The sequence below is a fragment of the Ovis canadensis genome, chromosome X (genome assembly GCF_042477335.2).
Source record: "Ovis canadensis isolate MfBH-ARS-UI-01 breed Bighorn chromosome X, ARS-UI_OviCan_v2, whole genome shotgun sequence".
NCBI lineage: Eukaryota > Metazoa > Chordata > Mammalia > Artiodactyla > Bovidae > Ovis > Ovis canadensis.
In genome coordinates, this window is record NC_091727.1 from 61,399,595 (window position 1) to 61,421,573 (window position 21,979).

At 40.6% G+C, this 21,979-nt stretch overlaps 1 protein-coding gene across 1 annotated transcript in view; it reads left to right on the forward strand.

Annotated features, from left to right (window-relative positions):
- Nucleotides 1-4,888: 4,888 nt before the first annotated feature.
- Nucleotides 4,889-21,979, forward strand: part of AR (androgen receptor) — a 197,469-nt gene continuing 180,378 nt past the window's right edge. Inside the window, exon 1 of the mRNA XM_070290273.1 lies at nucleotides 4,889-7,631. Coding sequence (XP_070146374.1) covers nucleotides 6,103-7,631 — 1,529 coding nt within the window. The 5' untranslated portion in view covers nucleotides 4,889-6,102. The remainder of the gene's footprint in view (nucleotides 7,632-21,979) is intronic.

Genomic DNA, 21,979 nt, shown 5'->3' on the forward strand with positions numbered 1-21,979 from the left:
CAGGCAAGAATGCTGGAGTGGGTTGCCACATCCTCCTCTAATCAAGGGTATTATGCTGAGTGAAAGATGCCAAACAAAAAAGATGATAATTTCATTGATGTGAAATTTTGGAAAATGAAAACTAATCAAAATGCTAATAATTGCTTGCCAAAATAATAGTGTGTGGAGGGGTGGAGTGAGGAAGTAAAAGGGGCACAAAAAATTTTAGAGGTGATAAATATTTTCACTATCATGATTAGATGGTGATTTCATGAGTGCATATATGACAAAAGTTATCAATTTATATAACTTTAAATACGTGCACCATTTTGTATGTCAATAATATCTTTAATATGGTTGTTTTAGAAAACCCCTCTGTAATAGAAGGCCCAGAAATAGACCCATATAAATGTAGTCAACTGATCAGTGACAAAGGAGCAAAGGCAATAAAATGGAGTGAAAATAGTCTTTTCAATAAACAGTGCTAGAACAATGGTGATCTACATGTGAAAAATGAATCTAGACAGTCTTCACAAAAATTTACTCAAAATGGATCACACCTAAATGTAAAATGAAAATTATAAAATCACTAGACAATAACATAAGAGAAAACCTAGATAACTGTGTGTGTGGTGATGGCCTTTTTACATACAACACCAAAGGCACAATCCATGAAAGAAAGAATTGATAAATTGGGCTTCATTAAAAATTAAAAGTTCTGCTCTTGAAAGGGAGAAGGCAATGGCAACCCACTCCAGTACTCTTGCTTGGGAAATCCCATGGACGTAAGAGCCTGGTAGGCTGCAGTCCATGGGGTCGCTAAGAGTCAGTCTCGACTGAGCAACTTCACTTTCACGCATTGGGGAAGGAAATGGCAACACACTCCAGTGTTCTTGCCTGGAGAATCTCAGGGACGGGGGAGCCTGGTGGGCTGCCGTCTGTGGGGTTGCACAGAATCAGACACGACTGAAGCGACTTAGCAGCAGCAGCAGCAGCTCTTGAAAGACAATGTCAAGAAAATGAGAGGACAAGCCAAACACTGGGAGAAAAGATTTGTAAAATATACATCAATAAAGGACTGTTATCCAAAATATGTGCTTCCCAGGTGGCACAGTAGTAAAAGAATCCGCCTGCCAATGCAAGAAACACAAGAGATGCAGATTTTATTCCAGGATCAGAAGATCCCCTGAAGTGGGAAATGGCAATCTGCTCCAGTATTCTTGCCTGGAAAACTCCATGGACTGGTGGGTTACAGTCCATAGAGTCACAAAGATTCGGACTTGACTGAGTACAACAACATACAAAATATAAAAACAACTATAAAACTCAACAAAGAAAACAAACAACTGGATTAAAAATGGACCAAAGATCTTGCTGCTGCTGCTGCTGCTGCTGCTAAGTCACTTCAGTCGTGTCCAACTCTGTGCGACCCCATAGACAGCAGCCCACCAGGCTTCTCCGTCCCTGGGATTCTCCAGGCAAGAACACTGGAGTGGGTTGCCATTTCCTTCTCCAATGTATGAAAGTGAAAAGTGAAAGTGAAGTCATTCAGTTGTGTCCGACTCTAGGGACCCCATGGACTGCAGCCTACCAGGCTCCTACATCCATGGGATTTTCCAGGCATAAGTACTGGAGGGGGGTGCCATTGCCTTCTCTGAAAGATCTTGACAGATAGGCAAATAACTGTAGGAAAAAAATAGCACAGGGAACTCTACTTAATGCACTGTGGTGACCTGAATGAGAAGGAAGTCCAAAAGGGAGGGTTAAGGTTAGGGTGTATGTATGGTTGATTCATTTTGCTGTACAGAGGAAACTAACACAACAAAAAGCAACTACACTTCAATAAAACTTAACTTAAAAAAGATGTTCCACATCATATGACATGAGGGAAATGCAAATTTAAACAGAAATGAGATACCACTACCAGAATGGCCAACAATGGAACACTGACAACACTGGATGCTAGATGAGGAGCGATAGGAATTCTCATCCTTTGTTGGTGGGAATGCAGAATGGTACAGCCACCTTAGAAGACAGTTTGATGATTTCTTATAAAACCAAATATACTCTTACTATATTATCCAGCAATTACGCTCTCTGGTATTTATCCAAAAAAAAAAAACCTGAAAATGTATATCCACACAAAAACCTGCACCCAATGTTTACAGTAGCTTTATTCATAATTTCCAAAACTTGGAAGTAACTAAGATGTCCTTCAGTAAATGAATGGATAAATAAACAGTGGTACATCCAGACAATGGAATATTATTCAGTATTAAAAAGGAACAAGCTATCAAGTAGCACTGCCTTTAAAAATAAAACATAATGAGGTGATCTTTCAGATTTATACAATGCTTTCCTGTTTAAATTTGTAAATACATATAATCTTTAATTATCAGCCTTTCAAAGGTATGTATTATTAGCTGGAATTTTATAAGAAAATTTTGGAGATAATTTTGGTGCTGTGAAAGCAACATGAATTTTGGAATTTCTTCAGACCTAGGTTTGAATGTCTGTTAGGATGCCATTTATTCAATGGGCAACTCTGAGGAATTATTTCTCAGTTTATTTTTTTTTTTCAGGCTTCTTTATTTATAACTACCCTCCTCACTTCTGTCCACTGAGTTTTTCACTATCACTAGTAGCCCCTTCCATACTCACCCTCTATGGAATGTAGATAAGAAGAAAACTCAAGTGAGTCACAGCACTCTAAATTGTCAGTGTTTGAAAGACTGTCAGATCCAGCATCTACCTTCTCCCCATCCCATTTCACAGAGCAAGAAATTAAGCTTACTGAGAGGAAGAGATTCATTGTCAATCTTAAGACAAATTTCTGGCTTTGAGACCTACGTTATTTCCATTCCACTTTCCTGCCCAGATAGCTCAGTTGGTAAAGAATCCACCTGCAATGCAAGAGACCCTGGTTCAATTCCTGGGTTGGGAATATCCGCTGGAGAAGGGATAGACTACCCACTCCGGTATTCCTGGGCTTCCCTTGTGGCTCAGCTGGTAAAGAATTCGCCTGCAATGCGGCAGACCTGGGTTCGATCTTTGGGTTTGAAAGATCCACTGGAGAAGGGAAAGGCTACCTATTCCAGTATTCTGGCCTAGAGAATTCCATGGACTATAGTCCATGGGGTCACAAAGAGTCAGATACCACTGAGCGACTTTCACTTTCACACTTCACTTCCCTGCCAGTCCAATTTACTTTATTAACTTTGAGCAACCTTCGTTAAAAGCTTTAATGGAACTAAAGGTTGTGTTTATTATTTAAATAAGGTTTTCAAAGTATCTGTGCATTTCAGTTACATACTCCCATTTTCCATTACAATAAAGAATTGAGAATTTCCCTGTTACAACTGGACATCTTTAAGAATAAGACTGTGCCTTAACCATAAGAGTATCTTGTGAGACTCTTTAACAACAAAGGGGGTATATCTGGGATGTTCAGTCATTGAAGTCCCAGAAGACAATTTTTCACTTCTTCAGATAAAAAGCTCCTCAGGCTTCATTTATAGAAGTTTCATTTATAGCCCTTTTCCAAGTTCCCTTGATACTGATGAGTCAAGCTCAAATAGCAGTGAGATGAAAGACTAGTTTAGGTCCTACTAAAGTGAAACATAGAACAAATTATGTCCTTGCTTTACTGTCTTCATCTGGGAAATAGAGCAGATCATGCCCACTCATCCCTGTCTTTAATATTACTTCCTTTGGTCACTGTAAGTAAATTCTCATGATGCTTGGCTGTGAACAAGACTCTGTAGAAACCTGCAAAAAGCAGAATAGGCTCATGTGAAAAACTCCACTAGTTCTCTGGGACAGACAGACCTGCCCAGATCCAGAAGTCTAAGGATTTTAAAAGCTAGGAAGGCCCAGAGACCCTGCTGACACCAAGGGACACCTCCTTCTCTATAGATCGACCCTTTCATTTTCTCTACTCTTTGATTCCCACTTGCCTCTCCACCTTTACCCAGAGAAGATGAGACCTCTTCCATAAAAGAACAATTGTGATAGCCCACATCAACTTCCACTTCTGGCTGTCTATAAAAAGGAAGAAAAGCAGTCTTATACAGGTTCCATTCCTTGAATAATGCAGTTTGCAAGCTTAAAGTATGAAAAGGCAACTTGGAAAAGCAAGTGCCTGTATATAAGTAAATGTCTGCAAAACCCTGGACAAAATTGAGGTCTCTGTGTACATGACAAGTATTTCTAGTGTTCGGGTGTTTGCCTGCTCTTCTGAGTGATTTTCCTTTGCATATCTGGATGAGTGAGAAGTGTGTGCTTAGAAGTAACTCTAGACAGGAAAAAAGGACGAGAAGAGGGTAGAGATTACCTTTGGTTCCCAGGCAGAGGGTTCCTAGAGCAACTGATACCACCCCACAAGGCCCAATCTACCCCTATGGAGAAATCTGAAAGGTTTCAACAAGTACAGGCTGACTTGGCCATCATAGCTAGTTCCTCAGTTTATAGGAGACCTCCTATTTGCACTTCTTGGTGGGCCTGCCCTGAACATAGTCGCTCACTGAAGGAGATCCTCCTCGTATTTCCTCTATACTTCTATCTCCCTTTCCCACTCCCTCCGCCCCCACACGTGCACAGGGTCTGTTTTGAGATTGGACTTCAGAACCAAATCTGGTAAATGCTGGCCTCTGAGAGCTCAGTGGCCCTGTCTTCAAAATAAAGCTCCAAATTAAAGCTTAAAGAGTCAGCCCAGTCGCTTAAAATCTGGTCCAGAAAAGCAAGAGATAATCGGGGAGCTGGGGTCCTCCTAGGCTAGACCAATCCTTTTCTGCCCTCACCCACGCTGCGCCAGCACTTGTTTCTCCAAAGCCACCCGGCTTTCCTGCGCGTTCAGGGGAGGGGAGAAAAGGAAAGGGGAGGGGAGGAAGAAAGGAGGTGGGAAGGCAAGGAGGCAGGCCCGGCGGGGGCGGGACCCGACTAGCAAACTGTTGCATTTGCTCTCCACCTCCCAGCACCCTCTCCGAGATCCCAGGGAGCCAGTGTGCTGCGAGCGCCGGAGGGTCCGGAGCAAGCCTGGAGGCAGAGCCAGCGACCGAGGGAAAGCGAACGAGCTAGCTGCTTCCGTGCGGGACAGGAGCCTAAGGGACGCACCGCGTCAACCCCAGCGGGCTCTGGCGACAGCCAACGCCTCTTGCACCGCGGCGGCTTCTAAGTCGCCGCCCCGGAGCTGCCCTTTCTTCTTCGGTGAAGTTTTTAAAAGCTGCTAGAGACTCGGAAGAAACAAGGAAAGTGCCGGGTAGGACTGACGGCTGCCTTTGTCCTCCTCCCCTCCCCCTGCCCCCCCCCCCACCAGGGTCTCCTCTACGGCTGCTGCCTCTGTCTGTTCCTCTCAGCCCCCTCAACCTCCCCCGCCCCCCGCTTCCAGTCAGTCCCGCGCGGCCAGCCCGAGTTTGCAGAGAGGTAACTCCCTTTGGCTGCGAGCGGGCAAGCTAGCTGCACGTTGCAAAGACGGCTCTGGGGTGCCAGGAGACCTGGGAGCTGCTTCAGCGCTGCAGCCAGAATCTGGCTGGTTAGGCGGCGCGCAAGTCAGACCCCCTGGTTCCTCTTACTCCCTTTCCACCTCCCCTGCACGCTGCTCCTCCTTCCCACCAGTTTGTGTGGCCAGAGATCAAACGATGAAAAGGCAGTCAGGACTTCAGTAGCCAACGCCCCCACAAAAATAAAAAAGAAAGAAAAGGGACAAAACATAACAAAGCCCCAACCAAAACCAAACAAACGAAACCCAACAACAAAGCCCAAAATAAACCAAAGAGAAATTAACCAGGCTCCTATTTGCACCTGCTTCAGTGGATAACAAATTCAGAAGGCGGAGGGTCCCCCCTACCTTCAAGAAGCATCTTTTGCCTCTACCCTACAAGTATTCAGGAACAGATTGTGAGCCTACCAGGAAAGATCGTGTTCAGCGCGTGTTTCCTCTGCACTATACTTTGAGGCTGTCAGAACGCTTTGGAGAGCTTATTCCTGCAAGTTTCCTTACCAGGAGCTTCCCGCAGGTGGGCAACTAGCTGCAGCAATTACGCACTGCAGCCTGTTGAACACTTCTCAGCAAGAAAAGGGGAGCAGGATAAAGGAATTAGGTGAAAGATTGAGCCAAGCTTCAGGATGGAAGTGCAGTTAGGGCTGGGGAGGGTCTACCCCCGGCCACCGTCCAAGACCTATCGAGGAGCTTTCCAGAACCTGTTTCAGAGTGTATGCGAAGTGATCCAGAACCCGCTCCCCCGGCACCCTGAGGCCTCGAGCGCAGCACCTCCCGGCGCCCGTTTGCAGCAGCAGCAGGAGACCAGTCCACGGCGGCAGCAGCAACAGCAGCAGCAGAGAGAGGATGGCTCTCCCCAAGTCCAGAGCAGAGGCCCCACAGGCTACCTGGCCCTGGAAGAGGAACAGCAGCCTTCACAACATCACTCAGCCCCCGAGGGTCACCCGGAGAGTGGCTGCGTCCCAGAGCCCAGAGCTGCCTCGGCTGGCGGCAAGGGGCTGCAGCAGCCGCCGCCAGCACCTCTGGATGAGGATGACTCAGCTGCCCCATCCACGTTGTCCCTGCTGGGCCCCACTTTCCCCGGCTTAAGCAGCTGCTCCACCGATCTTAAAGACATCCTGAGCGAGGCTGGCACCATGCAACTTCTTCAACAGCAGCAACAGCAGCAGCAGGAGGCGGTATCCGAAGGCAGCAGCGGGAGAGCGAGGGAGGCCACTGGGGCTCCCATCTCTTCCAAGGACAGTTACCTAGGAGGCAGTTCGACCATCTCGGACAGCGCCAAGGAGTTGTGTAAGGCAGTGTCGGTGTCCATGGGCTTGGGTGTGGAGGCATTGGAGCATCTGAGCCCTGGGGAGCAGCTTCGGGGGGATTGCATGTACGCCCCGCTCCTGGGAGGTCCACCAGCCGCGGTGCGTCCCACTCCTTGTGCCCCCTTGGCTGAATGCAAAGGTTCTCTGCTGGATGATGGCCCGAGCAAGGGCACTGAAGAGACTGCTGAGTATTCCCCTTTCAAGGCAGGTTACACCAAAGGTCTGGACACTGACAGCCTGGGCTGCTCTGGCAGCGGCGAAGCAGGGGGCTCTGGAACACTTGAGCTGCCATCCACCCTGTCTCTCTACAAGTCTGGAGCACTGGACGAGGTAGCAGCTTATCAGACTCGCGACTACTACAACTTTCCGCTAGCCCTGGCCGGGCCGCCGCCCCCTCCACCACCTCCCCATCCGCATGCCCGCATTAAGCTGGAGAACCCGCTGGACTACGGCAGCGCCTGGGCGGCCGCTGCAGCGCAGTGCCGCTATGGGGACCTGGCGAGCCTGCATGGCGGGGGTGCAGCAGGACCGGGCTCAGGCTCACCCTCAGCCGCCGCCTCCTCTTCCTGGCACACTCTCTTCACGGCCGAAGAAGGCCAGCTGTATGGGCCAGCTGTATGTGGCGGAGGCGGGGGCGGCAGTGCAGGCGAGGCAGGGGCTGCAGCCCCATACGGCTACACTCGGCCACCTCAGGGGCTGGCGAGCCAAGAAGGTGACTTCTCCCCACCCGATGTGTGGTATCCCGGCGGCGTGGTGAGCAGAGTGCCCTATCCAAGTCCCAGCTGTGTCAAAAGCGAAATGGGCCCCTGGATGGAGAACTATTCTGGACCTTATGGGGACATGCGGTAAGTCTCTCCTCCTAAAAATGTTTTTAAGCCTAGAGTCAGCCCTCTCCTCCCCTCGCAAACATTCTGTTCCTGGGCGAGCTTAACAGAGTTTCACAGAAAGGGCCTCTTTAAATCTGGAGCCTTCCCTGGACTCTTGGCCTACCAAAGATTGACCTTTGCTCTCTGAACCCCAACTGTGTGCCCCAGCCCACACCGCTGTGAGTCCTGGATGCTGGTGCAAGCCTTTCTAGATTCCTTGACTTGACAACTCTCTACTAAGCCTCCTAAAATCTCACCTGACACTTGTTACTCCATGTCCTGCCGGCTCCAAATTTAAATCCAGTTCCAAGGGCCATTTTATGAAATAAACCCTTTTAAGCCCTCCACTAATTTTCCTCTCCCCTCCCCCAATCAGAGACCCTAGACAAGAAATGTGGGCACTTTCTCCTCTTAAGGTCTGTTAGGATTTGCCCCTCCAGCTTGTCTTGGCAGGTTAGAGGCAAAATGACTGGCCCAAGCTTTTCTCAACCCGCTTCCTCCAAAGAGATGAAAGGAAGAATGGGATTATGGGAACAAGGTGGTCTCTGGGTTGGGAGGCCCGCTGTGTGGGAAGAAGAGGTGAAGTCCCTTTGCTGGCAATAAGGAGGACTTGCCCCAGGGTTGGAGGTCAGGAGACAGACTCCAACCAGGCACAATTAGAGCAGGCAAAGGTAGGGGAAAACCAAATGACAAATTTCCTCATAAACGATGGGTAAGATTTACCCTCACAGTTTGACTATGTTGGAACTAGATGGAAGAGTTGGATTTCTCTTGTAAAGTGTTTATTTTCTGTATGGATTACAAAAAATCCACAATTCATACTTTGAGTTTGCATCAGATCTATAAGGAAGAGAATGTTCTTTTAATGAACAATTTAACCAGACTTGAGTCTGACTTACAAAAGTGTTGAGGGAAAAGTTTAAAAGGATTTCCTGCTATTGCTCAGAAATCTGCTTTTGTGAAGGGAAATATTCTTCACTGTATTCCTTCATTTTAAGGATATACTTGCATTTTAAAACATAATAACAAATTGGGTAAGAACTGTTAAGGATCTGTGAGCCTTACTCTTGCCCAAGAGTTTTAATTAGGCTATGAAAAAAGTGGCAGTCAGTTTCATCTTGCCTGTTAAAGTTTCTTCCTTACTACAACTGAGCTTTTTGGAGACCAAGAAGCTTTTTAAATTTTATAAAAAATTAAAGATTTTTTCCTGAGCAAACTAAGATATTAGTTTATCTCTGTGAGGGAGGGAATATTAACTGGGGAACTAACTCCTCAGAATTTCTGGGTGTTGATGTCTTATGGTCTTGAGTCTTGTTCTGAGTTTCTGTAGCTATTTTCTTTACCTGTGACATTTTCAGTTTATTAGCCTTTAGCATGTTTGTTTGGAGACTTAAACCAACAGCTTGCTTCCTTTCACTGATGCTTCTGTTCTTGGAAGATTGATAGCACAATGTTAGAAAAGAAAGAGGAGAATAGGGTTTCATAAAATATTATTTCCTGGGCTAGTGAAGAAACAGCTTCTAACCAGGCTTTGCATTTTTTAGGTTTTTAAGGTTTGGCTTACAAGATTTTCAAAGGGTTCATTTATATTCTCAGTCTTTAAAAAATTTTTTTGCAAAGTGGGCATACTGTGGGACAAAAGGTCTTCATTTTATAAGAACAGATTCACTTGCTAGAGTATTTACCTACCCCCCCCCCCAAATGCCCCAAGGCTGTTGCTTGTCGGCAGAGCTTTCTTTTTAATGTGAACGGTTTGTTTGTTTTATTTTGTTTTTGGCGGGGCGGGGGAGGGGGTGGAATGTATAAGGTGCTTCATGACTTGCCTAGTCACTGGAACCGTCCCTTTTCTGTATGCCTCCCACAACATCCAAGTAAGTAACTCAATTAACAGGGAGAATATGAATGATTCCATGTTAAGGAACGTGTGTGTTTTCAAAGGCATAACCTGAAATTTTCAGAAAGTGGCTATAGAGAGTTTTTAAAAAGTTCTTCCCATCAGGTGTGCAGTAAGCTAGGTGATTTTATCTCAGATCTTCATGGAAAAACTTCTCTATTTTTAAAACCTGCATAAATTAATGACCTCAAATCGTGAGAAATCAGTAGTAACCTAAGAAAGCACAAGATTATTTATTCTCTCCTGGTTTGTGATTGCTGCATTGGTTATAGGAGTCTAGTGAGAGGTAAAACTGGTGTTTCTGTCTTGTGAGTTGACAAAGATTTTTCATTTGTAAGATATAGAAAATCCTCAAATTGGGTTTTTGAAAATTTATCAATTTTATCATAATTCAACCAGCCCCAATCTAAAAGTTGATATTTTTTTACTTTCTCTTTCTCTCTAACATTTTATAGGGCACAATTTGGTGAAGGGAAGGAATTTTTCTTAAGTCAAAGCTGGAGCTTCCACTCTCTTTGTATTACATACATTATATGCCATCTTTCAGTTAAAAATCTCAACATTCTAGAGACTTTCAATAATATGTTGGATTCCTCCCTTTTCCAATTGTGTGTGAACTTCTGGAATAATTCTGTGTATCTATCTGTATATCTACAATGTTTCTGTCAAGAGGAGAACGGTCTTAGATGGTCCCTTTTTAATATATATATATATATATATATATATATATATATATATATATATATAATTTTAGCATGTGGTTTGAGCTTCGGAAGGAATAATAAAAAGTGATAGGGTTGGTATGAAACCCTGATAATATTTTATGAAGTTTTCTTCTTTCAGAGATCAAACAAGACTACAACTTTGTTAATTGACCACTGTCTCACTTGACAGAAGTAAGGCCCTTTATATCCCAGCAAATAGCATAATAATATGACAAATATTTATTCTTGGAGATGAAACCAAGGGAAGCCTATGTAGGAATTAAAGTTGGGGTTTAAATAAATTATCCAGATGCAAAAAGAACGTTTTAATTTTTCTGTTGATAATTTGTTCTGGTCTTCATAATAGGTAGAATTTTAGTAATGCTTTAAAACTGGCAAATCCTGCCTTTCTCCATTAGTTATTTCAAAAGAGGTCATTTTATTAATTCCCCTTTCTATCTACTTTCATCCCTGCAGTTATCAAGCAGCTTTTTTTTTTTTTTTTTGCAAGGAGCAGTTTGTCTGTTTGGTAAATCTGAGTTTTGCTTTGGGAATGATGCTATCTGTCTATAGACCTTCAGAAGGGTCAATATGTTGGGAAGAAGCATCCTTTCTTCATAGTCAGCAAATAACTGGTGAGATCTCTCTGGGTACCAGTAATCAGAACTCAAGCACCAGATAGTCACACAGGGTGGTACCCCATTTAGAAATATGTTCAAGATGTAGTGATAGAATTCTCTTAGTTGTCTACAGAGTATCTCAGCTCTGCCGAAGGTTAACATCAGTGAGAGATATTTTTGAAAAAGCTGTCCAGTTGCAGGGTCACTTAAGGGTGCTTTCTTGCCAGTGTTAATTTTATGTCGTGAGACTTCCATTCTTTTTGAGCTGTAAACTTGGATATTAATATATTTAATTTGCTGGCACATATGATTTTCTTTTAAAATGTTTCCCCCACCCTTACCCCAGTGGTAATCTTCTTATCTGGTATACATATGTGCGTTTAAACCAAACAAGTCTTTAGTCTCCTGACTCTTACTTGTACTGTGTCTGCTCTTGGTGGGATTATGTGAGTTGGAGTTAGGGACATGGGCAATTTTACTATTATTGATATTTATGGTGATATCAAGACCACCAGTTTCATTCGGAACTCTGCTAAGCAGGGAGCAGAACACTGGCTCAGTGTGGTAAGGAAGGAGCTTATTTTATAACCAGACCTGAAATCATGATTCTGAAAAAATAGAGAGCAAATAAAAATCAAGTTTTGTGAGGTTGGTTGGAGAGGGAAAAGGAAACCTCTCCCCACCCACTACCTCCACCATTTTCTCTTTGTCTGCAGCTTCCTTAAGTGCTGCCTGTCCCTGATTTTCTTTCATTCTACTCCTTTCATGCTTTTGACATTGAAATATAGACTCTTCTTTCTACTTTTCAGGATATTTTTCTTATTATACCTGTGGCATGCTCCTAAAGAATATTTTTTAATCTAGAGAGTAGCAGATCAGATCAACCCCAGCACCTTTCTTTTAAGACTAGATGACTTGAGGAGATTGCAAAATGAATTACCTTGAGGTTAGAGCCTAATTCAACAGTTGCTGAGGGAGCTGAACTAGATGCTTGAGGACTTGGTGATTTAATGAAGAAATTTGCTGGCTGCTCTTTGTCTTTTGTTCCCTGTCTCTGTCTACTGGCTATTTTGGCAACCTTTTCTCAAAACTTGAGAAAAACTGGACCTTCCCACCACTGAGACAGGTCTGTGTGGGTCAAATTTCTGCAGGGCTTTCACACGCCAACACCTAATCTGTATGTGATGGTGCTTGCTAAAGGTGTCCGGCAGGGATAATGTGGTGAAGCTATATGTAAATTAATCATTTAAAACAAAGAAAGGTATTAATAAAGTAATCTGCCACAGAATTTGCCTGCCAGCATTACATCAAGTTCTGAAATGTTGAACTCAAGAGTAAGTTACTGTCATCCGAGACATAAAGTTGACCTTTTCCCCCCTCATTGCTTGTAAAACTCCATACAGTTATCAGTACTTATTGGATTTTGTGATATTGAAGAGAATTATGAAATCTCACATTTATATAGCACTTTTTTCAGAGAAAAGGCCCAGCATCTTCCAGTTTATAAACTAGCACTCATGTAAGTTTGAGTAAGCCAGAAAGGTGCTTAGTGAACATCCCTTTATTAGTTGAGGGAGTAGAATTTGTTGCATTTTCTATAACATTTGTTTATCATGTAGATAAACCTCTTTAGAGTGACACTTCCCAACTTTTTTTCTTAAAGTTTCCCACTTGACAGATGATATTTTTACTCAGTAAAGTCTACATTTGGTGGCTGCTGCATAGAGATTTATGTCCAATTTCTGTGTTTTATGCATAATTTCTTGCACACTCATGAGTGTTGCCATCCCTTCTCTCTCACACCGATTCCCGCTGCCATCTGACAGGGCAGAGCAGTGGTGAGAGTGGCTAATCTGGACAAGCATATGCTGGTTACTTGAGAATGCTGCCAATTTAGATCATGCAGTACTTGAGTTTTATTTTTTTAATCAACATCTTTATTGAGACATAATTCACAATAAATAGTGTAATTCACCCAAGTATATAGTTCAGTGTTTTGTTTTTTTTTTAATATTCGGAGTTGGGCAACCATCACCACAATCAATTTTAGAACATTTCAGTCATTTACCAGTCAAACCCCACCCTAACCATGAGCAACTATCAACCAATTGTCTACTTTCACTCTCTATGGGTTTGGTTACATTTCTTATAAATGGAACCATGTAGTACTTAGTATTTTGTGACTAGTTTCATGTAGAATAAATATTTCAATGTTAACCTATGTTGAAGCACATCTCAATACTTTCCATTTTATGCATGTACCATACTATCTATGATGGACATTAGAGTTGTTTCCACATTTTGACTATTATGAATAATACTGCTATGAACATTTATGTACAAGTTTCTTTTTGTGAACAAGTTTTTAATTCTTTTGGCTATATACCTAGGAGTAAAGTTTCTGGCTAATATGATAACTCTTTGTTTAACCTTTTGAGACTCTCCCAAACTGTCTTCAAAAGTGGCTATACCATTTTACAATCTCATCAGCAATGTATGAGGGTCCAATTTCTCCACATCTTGCCAATTATTTTTATTTTTCAAACTTTAAACTTTTTACTTTGTATTGAGGTATAGCCAATTAACAAATATGTGGTGGTTTCAGGTGAATACTGAAGGAGAATAGAGAATAGGGAAGTGAATAGATACATGTGTATATATGTATTATCCCCCATATATTCTCTGGATATATGCCCAGAAGTGGGATTGCAGGGTCATATGGTAGCTCTATTTTTAGTTTTTTAAAGAGCTTCCATGCTGTTCTCCATAGTGGCTGTACCAACTAACATTCCCACTAACAGTGTGGGAGAGTTCCCTTCTCTCCACACCCTCTCCAGCATTTGTTTGTGGATTTTTTGATGATAGCTTTTCTGGTTGGTGTGAGGTGATATCTCATTGTAGTTTTGATTTACATTTCTCTAATAACTAATGATTTTGAACATCTTTTCATGTACCTGGTCATCTGTATGTTTTCTTTGAAGAAGTGTCTATTCAGGTCTTCTGCTCATTTTTTGAGTGGGTTGTTGGTTTTGATGCTGTTAAGCATCCTGAGCTGTTTGTAATTTTGGAGACTAATCCCTTATCGGTCACATCATTTGCATTTATTTTCTTCCAATCTGTGGGTTATCTTTGCATTTTATTTATTGTTTCCTTTGCTGTGCAAAAGTTTCTAAGTTTAAGTAGGTACCAATTTTTTAATTTTTGTCTTTATTTTCATTATTCTGGTAGATGGATCATAAAAGATGTTGTTGTGCTTTATAAATGTCAGTGTTCTACCTATGTTTTCCTCTAGAAGTTTTACAGTGTCCAGTCTCACGTTTAAATCTTTAATCCATTTTGAGCTTTTTTTGGTGTGTATATGGAGTTAAAGAATTATCTAATTTCATTTTTTACATTTGGCTGTCCAGTTTTCCCAGCACCATTTGCTGAAGAGACTGTGTTTCCAATATGATGTAGTCTTGCCTCTTTTGTCGTAGATTAATTGACCATAGGTGTATGGGCTTATTTCTGGGAGTTACTGTCTTTTTAATCCCTGTGTGAAGTGGATGTCAAGAAGTATCTCCGAGTGGCTTTGATTTGCATTTCATAATGACTAATAATATTCTAATAATATTAGGCATCTTTTTATGTGCATATTGACTGTATATACTCTTGTCTTTGGTCACTTTTAATTAGATTATTTGTCTTACTCTTATTGAGTTGTAAGGGTTTAAAAAATATATTCTAGATACAAATCCTATAACAGATTATGATCTGTGAATATTTTATCATATATGTTCATTGTCCTTTCACTTTCTTGATGGTATTCATTAAAGAACACACAAACTTCTGAAGCCCAACCTATTTTTTTGTATGTAGCTTATGATTTTTGTATCATGCCTAAGAAGGCTTTACTTAATCCAAGGTCACAAAGATTTACACTGAGGTTTCCTTCTAAAGAGTTTTATAGTTTTGACTGTTAAATTTAGGTTTTTGTTCACTTCTGACTTAATTTTTAATGTAAATATCTAGCCACTACAGCACCATTTGTTGAATCTTTCCTTATGTAACTATCTTGGCACCCTTTGTGTAAAATCAGTTGACTGTAAATGTGAAAGGTTATTTCTGGACTGTGGGCTATATTACATTGATCCTATACCAATACCACAGTGTCTTAATTACTGTAAGTTTTTAATAAGTTTTGAAATTAGTGTGAGTCTTCTAATTTTATTATTCTTTTTCAAGATTGTTTTTGAATACTGTGAATTTTTAAAAATTTCTCTATGAGTTTTAGGATCAGCTTGTCAATTTCTACAGAAGTCATTTGGGATTCTAATAGAAGAGGCCAATAGAAGAGGTAGATAAATTTGGGAAATGTTGCATCTCCACATGAAGTCTTCTGATCCATGGCCACAGAATGTCTTTCCATTTATTTATGTCATCTTCACTTTTTTCAACAGTGTTTTGCAGTTTTAAGAGTATAAATATTGCACTTCTTTTGTTTAATTAATTCCTCAATATTTTAATTTTTGATGCTATTATGAATACAATTTTCTTAGTACCTTTTAAATTGTTCATTGCCAATGTATAGAAATATAATTGATTTTTTGAAAATTGATTTTATATATTGCAAGCTCCCTGAAACTACCTGAGTTTTGAATACCTCTAGGATTTAAGAGGCAAAAGGTTTCTGTTGCTGTGCTGAAAATTAAAGCATACTTTGTTTCATCTGGTATGAAGGATGCATAAGGACACTGTTCTCAACTTTCCTCAACTGTGAATTAGAATCTAAAATTTTCAGGTCATTAAAGAACAGTAGGAAAGGAACATATTAATAAGGTTTATGCAGTTAGTAGTTCTCTTTTTTGTATTTGGATTTGGGAACTACTAGCATTTGGATTTGGAGAAGGCAATGGCACCCCACTCCAGTACTCTTGCCTGGAAAATCCCATGGATGGAGGGGCCTGGTGGGCTGCAATCCATGGGGTCGCAAAGAGTCGGACACAACTGAGTGACTTCACTTTCACTTTTCACTTTCATGCATTGGAGAAGGAAATGGCAACCCACTCCAGTGTTCTTGCCTGGAGAATCCCAGGGACGGGGAAGCCTGGTGGGCTGCCATCTATGGGGTGGCACAGAGTCGGACACGACTGAAGCGACTTAGCAGCAGCAGCAGCATTTGGATTTGGGAACTACAAGCAAGGGGGTGAGGAATAATAATTTCTATGCAGAAAACTAACATGAAGAGGTAACAGATGCAAACTAAACCAAAGAAATCACTAGCTAACTATATTTGGCTTATGTTTGAGTTTGTATATTTATATATTTATATGTTGTCCCTTAGATGAAGTAAATGCCACCACTCCTTCTAGTGTGTATTTGTAGATGAAGAAGTGATTCATTTACTCTCATATAATTTGGACTTTTTTTTCAGGAATGCACTCCATAACCATAAATAAGAGATAAAATTTACCTATAAAGGGATTGAACTTTGGTCTCATTAACACTCTGGGCTAAGGGTCATAACTAATCAGCTATAGCTATTGTGTCCTGAAAATGGTAAGTAAACTGCAGGCCACTTAAGAAGAGGTCCTATTGTGACCTAGTTGTCTTTAGAGATGACCTTAATAAACTGATTTTAAAAAGTATTCATCAATCAACTACTTTTCATTAAACACCTGCTATATGCCCATCTGTGTACTAGTTGGAGATCATGGTAAAGGGAACATAATTCAGTGAGAATCTCAAGATTGCTGCCCTCAAGGAGTTTATAGCTATTAAAACCAAAACAAAGAATAGCAACCCATGATACCAGTATGATGAGATGTTGGATTATGTGTTGTGTATTTTTTGAATGTAAATATTCAAAAAAGAAATGGATCGCCATAGGTGGAAGTGGTTAACAGTATTATCTATCATTGCTTCTTATCCTATATGAATTAGGTTGGGATATGGTTAAACTCAAGCAATAATTATAGATCTTGATGGATATTTCAGATACCAGAAGGTAGTATTTCTGGAAAGACAATGGTGAGTGAACTGGAGTAAGGGGTTGGAATCTATTTCTGTTTTTTCAATAGTGCCACACCAGTCAAAGTTATTTACTAGTTTCTTTCTCATTTTGGGCTATTTTGTTGCACTTGCTGAGAACATGTTTTAATGTCTCTAACTGCAATATATTAGGAATTAATTAAAATTGAGGGTGATGAAAAGGTCTAACTTTGGCATGAGAGGCAATAAAGATGCCCAGTGTGGTGATCAGATCAAGAATTATTATTCGGTTCTCAAGTTTCACATTGATCATGGTGGCTTGCTTTGAGGTTCTGTAGAAATGGAGTTTCAGGGTACTGGTTAAGGGAGGGAAGCAAGAAGCACAAATCAAACAATTCTGGGAGTAAGGGGAATATGAAAATTTTTTTTAATAAGGCTTTTGCTAAATCAGATGATGTAGTTTTAAAATGACACGCTTCTTAATTATGGGTTTTGTTTTCTGCAAGTTGAGTAGTTTCTTGCTTGTGGAAGTGTAGTCCCACTATCTGGACGCTTGGGGGACTGCAAGTGTCCTGTGACAGATTTTCCCTGGAAACAGTTGGACTCCTTTGGTGGATTCAGCATATCACAGGAAAACTTGAGCCAGAACCTCCTGGTACCAGATAATAAATAAGCTACAGTGGTACTTATTATTTAATTTGGGATGTTCTTTTCCAAAGTACAAAACATTTTAGTAGCACTATTTAACTCCTGTCACCTTTCTCTGAATGTGGAACAGGAAGTAGTGACAATGGACATATTCCAATAACATTTCACAGTCTACAGAATGGTTTCATATTCCATTATTGCATTTCATTCTCATTTCTATCCTATACAAGGAGTCAGATTTACTTTATTTTAATACTCTTCATGCTATTATAATTCTATCATTCCCATTGCAAATATTATGTTCAGAGAAGTTAAGTAACATGTCTAAAGTCAAACAGCTGCAAGGTAGCAGAGCCAGGATTTTGGCCCCACTCTTTGTTCCTCAAATCAAGTGTTCCTTTTTTTTCTACCACACAAATTGCTCACCTCATAGATAGGAAATAGGAGAGTCAGAGAGGCAAAATAACTTTAACTAGTATCACTAGAAATTCGTGAAGCTCATAAGGCTCCTGGGTCTTTTATCCACTTGCTGGACTGATGGGTTGGGTTGTATGGGCATTCAAGTCGCTGACAGTCTTGCCATCCTACTTTATAGACCGCATTATTTGACAAATACTACACTAGGCACCATTGACACAACAATGAACAAGGCAGATGAAAATTCCTCCCATCATGGAGTTTACAAATTAGTGAGAGGAGACATGTAGAATATATCTGATGGTGATAAATGTCATGAAGAATAATTTAGCAGAGTGTGGGGAACATATAATGATAGTGGAAAGAACTATTTTACATTTCTTAGTTAGAAAAGGCCTTACTGAGAAGGTGATATTTAAGCAGTGACCTGAAGGGAATTAGGAAGTGAGCCATAGGGATATTTGAAATTAGAACATTTCAGGCATAGGGAACCACAAGTAGAAAAGGTCAGAGGCAGGAGCATACTTTGTATGATGGAGAGTAGCATAGAGGCCTGGATGGAAGTTTAAGTACTAGAAAGTGATGAGATGAGATCAGAGTTAATGAGAGATTTCTCAGGTCTTGTTTAGGACTTCAGTTTTTACTCTGACATGGGGAGTCATTGGAAGGTTTTGAGTAGAGGCATAACATGAACTGACTAATACTTTAACAGATCCCCTTCTTCAAAATATCTATCATTCTTTGATATTTTATACATTTGTTTGTTTACTTATTGTTCCTGTGGAGAAAATACCGAAAAAATGAAGGGGAAGCAAGGAGACGAGGCTGCTGCAATGATCCAGGTGAGAGATTATGGTGGCTTAGACCAGAGATTATTGGTAGAGGAGTTGAGACACTGGATTCTTGATTGGTCTTCATGGTAGAGCCTACAGTATTTACTAACAGATTAGATACTCATTGTGAGAAAAAGAGAAAAGTCAATGCTGATTGTCAAGCTTTTAATCTGAGCACTTTGAAAAATGTGACTACCATTTACTGAGATGATGCAGATTGTAGGTAAAGCTGCTGTATGTGTGTGTTGGTGGGGTAGGAATCAAGAAGTTGATTTTTGATGTACAAAGTTTGAGTTATTTGGTGAACATCCTATTGTCTTCTTTTCAGTTTTCATGCAGTGCCCTTATCTTTCTGCTTCTCAAGAAAATTAAAAGAGATCTTAGAAATCATCTTTTTGGTGATGGACAGGGAAGCCTGGCATGCTGCTGTCCATGGGGTTGCAAAGAGTCGGACACAACTGAACGACTGAACTGAACTGAACTAGAGATCACCTCGACCTTTGTTGCCCCATCCCTTCTCCCTTTTACTTTATACAGGGCTAGAGAGGAGTGGAGTCTTGTCTAGGGTGAAACAACAAGCTGTCAGGATAACTAGATCGTAGACTCAGTTTTCCTGGATTCTAGCTTGGTCCTTTAATAAGTGTTATTCTGAGACCTCATTTTGGGGATACAGTGAGTTTCTTCTCCTTGCCCAAATGTTACACCAGGTAATTAAACTAAATAATGAATAAAACCTAGAACATCACACAAGTTGGCTGCTGCCTCCAATCAAACCAAAATATTGCTATTATGTTTTTATTGAACCACACATGAAAATAATTTATCTATGGTAAACACAGTAAGCAGATTTTAAAGGTCTTTGAACTTTGATCTGAGATGAAACTTACAGAGATCTGGAACATAAATGGCCTGAGATTGTAGGATATTAGAATTTATTAAACATGGGAGGCCATCTTGTCCAGTTTGGTCATTTTATGAATGAGGTTCCTGAGGCATAGAGATGGGAATTAATTGACCAAAGTCACACAGAAAGCTCATTTCTTTGCTCAGAATCTATTCTTAGGGTTGGCTGTCTGTTGCTTCTTTGGAAAATTCTATGTTGGAAAAGTGCTTACACACTCAGAACAAAGAATTATAATAGCAATAATAATGATAGTGCTTACTATGTGCCAAATTTTGGAGGCTTACATGGGTTAACTAATTCTCACAAAAACCTTGGCAAATAAGCTCAGAGAGGTTAAGTGACTTGCCCAAAGGTCATGCAGCTAGGAGTTAGCAGAAGTCTGGCTTGTAACTGTGAGGTTCTAACTACTGTTTAGTACTAACAGCTTCTCAAATTAGCTAGTCATTCACCTCAACTATCACAAGAGACTGGTGACTTGTCATTATGCACTGACCCTATTATAGTCTGCTGATCCTCATGGAATAGCTAAGTCCTGGAGATTAAAGTGGAGGTGGAGGGACATAAAGAGGGTGATGGAAAGGGGCTAATCATTTATAATAAGGATTGGAAAGCAAAACAATAGAAATTATTGAAAAAGCTCAAGGTGGTTAAAAATCTCAGAACCTACTAGAAACCTGGACAATTCAATGCCTGCTGAAATAGGAGAGAATCTGACGTAAGAAAAATAAAATAGTTGATTTTTTGAAGTCAGGAGCTCTTTTATGTGTTTTACATGTGTTGATTCATATAATTCTCAAAATAACTTTCTGAAGTGAGTATGATTATCATTATCATATTACTGGTGAATGAATAGGAACAGAACAATTAAGTAACATGCCCAAGGGTATAGAACACGTAAGTAAAGGAGCCTATATTAGAAGATAGGTAGCTCAGCTCCAAATTTATATAATTTTTTACTACACTTAGGGAAATGAGTGCTAGTCATATTATAAAACTTTTTAATGCAGAAACATTGTGCCTGAGCTTTAAACATTTGAGCAACTCGTCCTTAGAATACATTAGCTTCTTTTAAGGACTTTTAGGGGGAAAGGAACTTATCCAATGGTACATGGTAAGTAATTAGGGGAACCAGAGCTTAAAGTTGAGACTCCTGACTGCCAAACCTCTTTGCATTTTATCACTCTGTTTCCATTTTCGGGCTGACTTGTCTCCCTCTATTCTACCTTCTGTATTGCCCTGCTTCTCACCTTTCTTTAAAAATTAACTTTCTGCATCAGCAAGATTGGACAGAGAATAGGGAGAATGATCAGAATTCATGTCCTACCAGACACTGGACAAAAGGAACAAAAGCATCAGGAAAAAATGTCAGCACATGGAATCTGCCCTAAGTAAGAAAGGGAACTTCCCAGTATGAAAAAAAAATGCTGCCTCTGTTCTTTTAGCCCAAATGGCTTGTGCAGGATCCCATAGGAAATCATGAATGTAGTTGTCAGGTGACTTTTTTGTTACCGTGGAGATGAAAGGATACTGTGAATGTCTGCTTCTCTCCAGATTTTTTTTAAAGGAAAATACAACTTTCCCACTCGTATAAATGACAACCAGTTAGGTATTTCTCTTGAAAATTAGCATTACATAAGAGAAAGCATCTTTCCAAAAGTGTCTTATTGGTCCCCTTCTCTGAAGCATTGACCAACTTCTAATTAGGTGATGAGATCGCATAAACTGAGAGTTGGGAGTAAGATGGAAATTCTTGATATTTAACGTTTGGGTACAGATAAGATTCCAAAACATATTTTGAGTCTGTTTACCTATCCCTCTTTCCCTTTCATTTTTGTTTAAAAATACAAAGGTTAGCAAGTGGGTAGTCTGTTGGAGTTTCCAGTTGTTCACTTGAAAGATTTGTTTAATTAGCCCTTTTTTAGACCAAGTTAGACTGAGATATTTAAGTCATCAACTACTTAACTACTTAACCACAAACCTTAACCATACTCATATTTTCATGCTGTTTGCTTTGGACACCTGCTAAGCCTTGCTGAGGTGCTAGATTGAGTTGAAATATTTTTTTTTTTTTTTACTTTTATTTTTTTATTTTTATTTTTTTTTTTTTAGTTTTTTATTTTTTACATTTTAAAATCTTTAATTCTTACATGCATTCCCAAACATGAACCCCCCTCCCACCTCCCTCCCCATAACATCTTTCTGGGTCATCCCCATGCACCAGCCCCAAGCATGCTGCATCCTGCGTCAGACATAGACTGGCGATTCAATTCACATGATAGTATACATGTTAGAATGTCATTCTCCCAAATCATCCCACCCTCTCCCTCTCCCTCTGAG